The sequence below is a fragment of the Podarcis tiliguerta genome (assembly GCF_965153285.1).
Source record: "Podarcis tiliguerta genome assembly, chromosome: 13".
NCBI classification, from domain to species: domain Eukaryota; kingdom Metazoa; phylum Chordata; class Lepidosauria; order Squamata; family Lacertidae; genus Podarcis; species Podarcis tiliguerta.
In genome coordinates, this window is record NC_139546.1 from 54,185,869 (window position 1) to 54,194,194 (window position 8,326).

The 8,326-nt window shown below is 53.8% G+C and overlaps 1 protein-coding gene across 2 annotated transcripts; it reads left to right on the forward strand.

Moving 5' to 3' along the window:
* Positions 1-1,654: 1,654 nt before the first annotated feature.
* On the forward strand, positions 1,655-6,564 carry LOC310662402 (ceramide-1-phosphate transfer protein-like). Of its 2 annotated transcripts, none has more exons than XM_083409298.1 (4): positions 1,655-2,111; positions 2,459-2,547; positions 3,780-3,970; positions 5,489-6,564. In XM_083409298.1, the coding sequence occupies exons 1-4, from the start codon at positions 2,009-2,011 to the stop codon at positions 6,018-6,020; spliced, it is 915 nt and encodes a 304-aa protein (XP_083265424.1). In that variant the 5' UTR covers positions 1,655-2,008; the 3' UTR covers positions 6,021-6,564. The 2 variants fall into 2 exon arrangements, with proteins under 2 accessions (XP_083265424.1, XP_083265423.1); XM_083409297.1 differs by having other exon boundaries at positions 1,717-2,111; positions 2,456-2,547.
* Positions 6,565-8,326: the final 1,762 nt, after the last annotated feature.

Consider the following 8,326-nt stretch of genomic DNA (forward strand, 5'->3'; position numbering starts at 1 on the left):
GGCGGGTGCCACCACCGAGAAGGCCCTCTGCCTGGTTCCCTGTAACTTGGCTTCTCGCAATGAGGGAACCACCAGATGGCCCTCGGCACTGGACCTCAGTGTCAGGGCTGAAGGATGAGGGTGGAGACGCTCCTTCAGGTATACTGGGCCGAGGCTGTTTAGGGCTTTAAAGGTCAGCACCAACACTTTGAATTGTGCTTGGAAACGTACTGGGAGCCAATGTAGATCTTTCAAAACCGGTGTTATGTGGTCCATAGGTGTCAACTTTTCCCTTTTCTTGCAAGGAATCCTATTCGGAATAAGGGAATTTCCCTTAAAAAAAGGGAAACGTTGACAGCTATGATGTGGTCTCTGCAGCAGCTCCCAGTCCGCAGTCTAGCTGCCACATTCTGGATTAGTTGTAGTTTCTGGGTCACCTTCAAAGGTAGCCCCACATAAAGCGCATGGCAGTAGACCAAGTGAGAGATAACTAGAGCATGCACCGCTCTGGTGAGACAGTCAGTGGGCAGGGAGGGTCTCAGCCTGCGTACCAAATAGAGGTGGTAGACAGCTGTCCTGGACACAGAGTTGAGCTGCGCCTCCATGGAGAGCTGCGAGTCCAAAATGACTCCTGCACACACCTGGTCCTTCAGGGGCACAGTTGCCCCATTCAGGGAGACCATACTCGGTCCGGGACCTGTTTGCTTTCCGCTGGAGCAAAGGTCTCCCAGCACGTCAATCATTAACCCCAACCCCACAGGCTGCCTGTTTGCAAGGTAAACCCCAAAGGGAACGAGGGGAAGCTGTGTTTTGCTCCTCCAGGTTGGGGGTGGAGGGAGGGAGGCACACGGCAAATTGATTTCATGTCGCTTCATTTCCAATATTTATATGCCACCTAATGGCAAAGATTGTGTGGGTGGCTAACAAGTAAAAGTCAAATACACGCGACGGAAAACAGAAAGCGAGGCCACAGAATGAAGCCAGCCTCAGGGAGTGACGTCAGGGAATGACACAAATCTTGCATCTTCTTCCACTAACCCTGAAAAATGCAGAATCTGGTGGCTATTGCTCAGTGTGGAAGGAAAAGCACTCTGGACATGCTCAGGTGCAGCAACAACAACAACAAGAAGAAGAATACTTTATTATTTGTACTCTGCCCATTGACTGGGTTGCCCCAATCATTCTAAGCGGCTTCCAGCTTATATAAAAACATAGCAAAATATTAAACCTTCCCAATTATTGCTGCCTGTGTCCTTCTTTTCGGTGGTGGCGGCGCGTGTGCAAAGACTTCCTTTTGTAACGTATATAAAACAGAGAGAACAGAGAAAGCAACAGATCTAAAGGCGAGAAACGAAAACTTTGAAACAAGTCCCGTAGGATGAGCCCGGCTGCACGCGGGCGAAAAGTCCAACAAAGGATATCAGCGGGATCTGATGATGATCGGGTCTCGTTCAAGGTTCGCCAGGCTGGCCCTGAAAACGATGCTTCTTCTGCTGTATTCAGGAATGCCGGATCGTACCCAAAGTGCCTGAAGGTTCTCGTCCCTTTCGCCCAACTCTCCAATGCCGCTCGGGTCTTTGCCTCCTGGCAATAGCTGTCAACGTTTTCCCCCTTTTTAAGGGAAATTCCCTTATTCCGAATAGGATTCCTCGCAATAAAAGGGAAAAGTTGACAGCTATGCCTCCTGGCTCCATTCCGGGGGGCGGCTGCCACGTGTCTCCCGAGACGGATCCGCGCCACATCCTGAGCTTGGCAGGTCCCGTCCCATCCCGGCGAAGATGTCAAAGCGCCCTTGCCAAAGTCAGCCCCAAGGCAGGGTGCTGCCGGGTGTCCCTGCGTGAGACCCTGTCCCTGGAGACGGGGGCTGGACAGAGGTCGCCGCCCCCTCCGCCCCCGCTGCCCCCACCCTCCTCTCGTCCCCGACTGATAAGGAACTCTTATCTCCCCACCTGAGCAGACAGCCCCGGTCAGGGTGCAAAGGGAGGCCGGGGAAGGACGCGGCCGCGGCAGGAGCGCCAGGGTGCCGGGCATGGGGGCCGCGGGGTGGACTCGCACCCGTCTCTGCCGCCTGGCCTGCACCGTGGGGGTCTTCCTCCTCCTCCTCCTCCTCTGCTTCTCCAGCCTCCGCCTCCGTAAGCCGAGGGTCGGGGGTCGGGGGGGGGGCGTGCTGTGGCCTTTCGCTTCTCCTGGAATCTCCTTTTCCAATTCTCAGATTCATTTTGCAGCCATTTGCAATTGTTATTTAAAGGGGGGGCGCAGACAAAAGCTTTCCTGCTAAAACTGGGGCTCTTCCAGGCTGCCAGGGGTGAGGGAGGTCAATATTGCAAACGGGCCTCTGCGGAGCCCCCCACCCTAACAGGGGTCTCATTTCCGACCTTCCGCTGTTGTGGGTTTGAGTCTTCACCTAACAATTCTGTGTGTTTTCTTTGCCTCCCTGCCCTTGTGGGTCTCGCATTGCCTGCTCTCGGTGCCGCAGCAGAGCTGCCGAACTCCACCTGCGTTTGGGGGGTCCGTCCGTGCCGCTGGTTTGGGGGGATGCCGCCCAGCAAGGAGGATGCAGAGAGGAAGGTGAGAACCCGGAGCGCCCCCAACTCAGCGGCTCCCAGTTTTGGAATGGAGTTCAGTGGGAATTTGCTCATGTTTTAAAATCCAAAAATGCCGAGAGTTTGGCAGTGCTTGGATTTCCACTAAGTGTGCGATGTAATCTACTGGAGCAGTCAAGTACAACATTACCTGTTGTGCTAGAGTGGACATGCAGGGGATGTTGGTCCAGCCAGTTGAACCTCCTGTTACACCTGGCTGGAGCATCCTTCCTTTGCATGTGACTAGTGGGTGGGCGTGCTCTGGTCCATGGGGTCATGAAGAGTTGGACATGACTAAATAACTAAACAACAGCCAAGTAGGTGGGCGAGACCTTTCCAGACCTGGTAAAAGGTCAGCTCGCTGAGCCACCTCCCTTCTTTTCCATCCTGCGTGCTTTCTGATTCACCTGGACTGCACTGCTGGCTCTCAGCCAGCTGTCCCTGGGTTATCTCTCATAGGGGGTAAACCTATTTGTACATGTTTGTAACTTTAACCCTAAAACCTGCCTTCAGGGATCACACTGTGCTCTGCCTGATTGCGAGTAGAACTACATTTTGTTACTTCTGAATAGGACTGTGATGTCTTTATTCTTTTAGGAGGGATTCAGGGGGTCTTATCAGGAATAATAGAACATGTCTCTATCTGGGCAAGTCAGATTGAATTGCTTGTTGTCTTAAGAGATTCTAACGAGTCTGCAACCAGCTTCCTGCTGTGTAATAGGGGAATGCACTCTGCTAAGTGAAGAAACTTGCTAAGGCGAGTTCAGAAGGAGAATATTAATCCATATATCCTCTCCTGCTACCCACAACATTCCTACACCAGGATCCCAGCTGGAATCCTAGAACTGTAGATGGCAGAGTTGTAATGCAGGGATCTTAACGGAAGCAATTAAACCTCCCTGCCTGCTATCGGAAGTTTTTAAGCAAGCACTGGGTGGCCACCTGTAAGCGATGCTTTAGCGGCAATCCCTGCATTGCATGGGGTTGGACTAGATGGCCCCTGTGGGTCCCTTTCTAGATTCTAAGTTGCCAGAGGCTAAATTATGCAGCTGTGTCCCCCCCAAAAGTGAACACTTCTTTGTTACATTTGCAGTGATGATTTGGGGGGTGGGGTGGGGGGAGCGCGAGGGTCGGAGGGTTGCTTTTTCTGCCCCTAAGGCACCCCAGTCCCACCAGCTCACCCACCCCAGTGACTCTGCCCTTCTGCTCTGCTCACAGCCCCCTCCTTCCGCCTCGCCCCCTTCTGCCACCACCGGGGCCGCCCTCCTTCTGCACACCCCATCCGAGCCCCGGGACCTGGGTGAGGGCTTCCGAATCGTGCGTCTGCAAAGGGCCTTCGCTGCCAGTCTCACGCCCAGCGGGCAAATCCTCATCCGGGAATACCTCAGCGGCTGGAAAGAGCTGATCAAGTGAGTAAGAGCTGCGTCCCCCCCCCCAAAAAAAAGCCAAGGGGGGCTCTGTAGAAGCAGGAGCCACATTTCCCAGGTGAGAGATTCTGGCCCAGATACTATGTTCCTGGGACAGGCTTGGCAAAGGCAGGGAGGAGGTTTCCAGGTGCCACAGGAAACAGAAACCGATGAAGCAGCAGCGCAGAATCCTAGAACTGGAAGGGAGTCAGGAATCGAGGGATCCAGATAGACTGGGCCTGGAGGTTCCATAAGAGGATCAGAAGAGCCTGGCTGCTGGATGAGGCCAAAAGGGGCCCGTCTGGCCCAGCATCCTCTTCTCATAGGGGCCAGCCAAGTGTTCCAAATGGGAAACCCACAAGCAGGACTTGAAGAAAAGAGCAGCCCTCTCCCCTCCTGTGGTTTCCATCAAATCATATTCAGAAGCATTGCTGCCTCCAACTGCACAGGGCAGAGCGCAGTCATTGTGGCCAGGAGCCACCTGTTTGTTCCGTGCCTAGAAAGTATGGGTTGAAGTATTTTCCCCCTTGCCCCGCTCCTTCCCAGGGAAAAACTGCTCTTTAGTGCTAAATCAGAACAAACAGCAATCCACAGGGGGGGAAATTGCTGTTTGCACCTATTGAATTTTCCCTCTCTCAGCGTGCGGAGCCCTCAGTAATAAACAGAGCATTTCCCCAGGAAAAGCAGCAGGACAAACACACAAGCCAACCCCTATTGGACCCCTGACTAGAAATCATGGGGGAAAGGGAAGCGTGAGCGAGTATTTACTTGCTTTTTCTCTCTAAACTAAAAAGTCCCAAGCGTCATAGAGGAGTCGCTCCAACCCCTGGAGCATTTCAGTCGCTCTTTTCCGAACCTTTTCCAAAACTGCAATATACCTTTTGAGAATAGTCGACCAGAACTAGACACAGTTACAGTACTCCAAATGTGGTCGCACCACAGATTTGTACAATGGCATTATGAAATTGGCTGTTTTATTCTCAGTCCCTTTCCTGTTTTCTTTTTTTGCCATTTTTAAAAAATTAGTTTTCATTTTTAACCACTGAGTGGTTAAAACCCAGTTCCTTTCCTAAGGCCTCCTGGCACCCTGGATTGGTATGAAGGCGTTATGGTACTGGCAGGCAGACGAACCCTCCACACATCCGAAGCAGAGTCCCTGAGGCAGTTGGGTGGCGCCTCGTCCGCCTCTTTCCCGCAACTCCTGCAGCCCAGCTGGCGCCCAACATCTTACTCTGTTTTCCTTTGGACCACTTGAGCGAGGCGGAGGAGAGGGAGATCTTGTCCTCCGGGCAGCCCAGGACCTCCACACACTGCCCAGACTTGCGCCCCTGGGGTGGTCACTTTGGTGCTGCAAATGCAGCAAGAACAATGCCAGAGGCAGCAGCATCTCCACAGCAGGCGCTGCGAGCTCCCCCCCAAAGGCTCGGTCCTCCGCTGTCTCCCGAGACAAGCGGGTGGGAGCCCACCATTTCCGCCGCTTCTTTCCTGTGAGACTCCGGCCCGCTCTCTCCTTCCTCGCAGGCTCATGGACTCGCTGGGCGCCGCCTTCGGCCTGATCTCCGGCGAGACGCGCAGCAAGATCGCCATCCTGCAGGAGAACCAGCGCGGCCCCCACGGAGCCCACTACCGCACCCTCCAGTCCATGGTGCGCTTCGAGCTGGCCCGGGGGCTGGTGAGCTTCCAGTCCCTGCCGGCCAGCCGGCCCCCGTCCGGCTGCCGGACCTTCCTGCGCCTCCACCGGGCCTTGAAGTGGCTGGAGCTCTTTCTGCGCAAGCTGGGGACCAGCCCGGAGGACGCGGAGCCTTCCCGCATGTGCGCCGACGCCTACCAGGAAGCCCTGGCGCCCTACCACAGCTGGTGGGTGCGCCAGGCGGCCGCCCTGGCTTTCCTGGCCATGCCCTCCCGCCGCGAACTCTACCGCATCCTGAGCGCCGGAGGGGGCGAGGAGGGCAAGGGCCCCCGCAGGCTCCTGGACACCGTCCGCAGCATCGCCCACGTGTACAACGCCACCCAGGAGCTGTATGCCGCGCACGGGATGCTGGCGCTGCCCTGAGGCCTCGGCTGCAGCGCCGCCAGAGGAGGGGCCCCCAGGGGGGCAGCAGCAGCAGCGGGTCCCTTCCCGGGGGGACCAAGGCTGGTGGCGCCAGGCGAGGCGACGCTGCATTGCCAGGCTGACCCCCGGGGATGCCTTCCGGCTCCAGTGTTCCTTGGGAGGTTTCGAGCAGAGCTTGGGGGGCCACCTGCCAGGAATGCTTCAGCTGCGATGCCTGTATTGCAGGGGGTGGGATTAGATGGCCCCTGGGGGTCCCTCCCGACTCTGCAGTGCCAGGATTATTGGGTGGACACCTGGGGGAGGGGGTTTGGCGGGAAGCGCCAGCATCGCAGCCCTTGCTCAGTCCCCTAATGCAGCTGTTGACCAGAATGAAGCCAAAATGTTTTTGTGAAGGGGACGATCTTAGAGGGGGGATTAGGTGCTCGTGGCTCCCTCTGCTGGCTGCTCGGAGCTCTGCACCTGCAAGCTCCGCTTCCGCCGCCTAGAAGCCCAGGTTTTAGGGGCAAATACGGAAGACTGATAAAAAATAAAAGTATTCCTCACCTGTGGGCTCCATCGTTGCTGAATTTAAAGGTGCAAAAAAGGTAAAGGACCCCTGACAGTTAAGTCCAGTCGCAAAGACTCTGGGGTTGCAGCGCTCATCTCACTTCACTGGCCGAGGGAGCTGGCCTTTGTCCGCAGTTAGTTTTTCCAGATCATGTGGCCAGCATGACTGAGCCACTTCTGGTGAAACCAGAGCAGTGCACGGAAACGCCGTTTATCTTCCCGTCAGAGCGGTACCTATTTATCTACTTGCACTTTGGTGTGCTTCGAACTGCTAGGTTGGCAGGAGCTGGGACTGAGCAACGGGAGCTCACCCCGTCACAGGGATTCAAACTACCAACCTTCTGATCAGCAAGCCATAGGCTCAGTGGTTTAGACCACAGCACCACCTGCGTCCCTTCATAAAGGTGCTAAATAGGCTTAAATGAGCCAGACATACTCTGTGTGCGCACGTACACACACACACGGTGCGTGACTGCTTTGATATGTCATTCAAGCTCTGCCCTTTATATATATTTAATTTATGGGATATCTTTTCAAGAATTTCCCAAACCCTTGGATATCATAGAGTCGGATTGGACCCCCCCCCCCGATCATCTAGTCCACCCCCTGCAATGCAAGAATCTTTTGCCCAACGTGAGGCTCAAACCCACAACTCGGAGAGTCTCATGCAGTGTCAGATTTACGTACTTATAAGCTAAACAAGCTATAGCTTAGGGCCCCACTCTCTTGCAGGGGGGGGGAGCCCAAAAAAATTAAAGGAAAAAAACCTGGATGTACATTTCCAAAATATAAGATAAACTTCGTCTTAATTGTATTTCAGTTCAACAATTACTTTGATAAAATACCGGTACATCTTTTGTTATGTGCAAATGGCTTTAGATACCTATTAGGTCCATCAATTACCATATACAGTAGCATATATTTAACACAAAAAGCAGCGACAATTTGTCGTTAAGGACAGCTGGACATATAAAGGACCCCATGACCTTCAGTAGCTTAGGGCCTCATCAAACCTCAGTCTGGCCCTGGTCTCATGCTGTACCAACTGAATTACCAGCAATCCATATTGTTAAGATGAAGGGTCTTCTGGGATTTGGGACTCAGTATTGGGAATCTGTGCCCCATGAAGAGCCAAGAAAGGGAGCGTCGCTCTGGGAGTGAACTGCTTTCCCCAAGCAGGTGTCCTCTGGGTGCCGTATTTTGGTGGTGTACAAGACTCTTAATCTCAGGGTTGTGGGTTTGAGCCCCACATTGGACAAAGAGTTTCCTGCTAGATAGTCCTTGTGGTCCCTCCCAAGTCTATGGTTCTATGACTGCCAGCCTCACCAGCTCCATCTGGAAGGGAGCTGGGTATGTTAAGCCCGGAAAAGAGGAGACTGGGAGGAGATAAGGCAATTTCCAAATATCTCATGAGCTGCTACATGGAGGATGGAGAAAGGTTGTTTTCTCCTGCTCCAGAGTGTAGGACTCGGACCAAGGTCTTCAAATGACAAGAAATGAGGTTCTGACTAAACATCAGGAAGAAGATTCTGACAGTAGGAGTTGTTTGGCAAAGGAAATGGCTCCCATGAAAGGTTGTGGACCTTTGGATAGATTGGAAGGCCATCTATCATGGATGCTTTAGTTGAGAGTAATGCGTCTTAGGGGGCTGGCCTGACATTGCAACAGAAGTTGGCTATTGAACAAAACTGAAATGCATGTAAAAAATTAGGGGCAGTTATGGGCTCAGGGATCTTCAGGTGGCCAGCCTCTGTACTGCC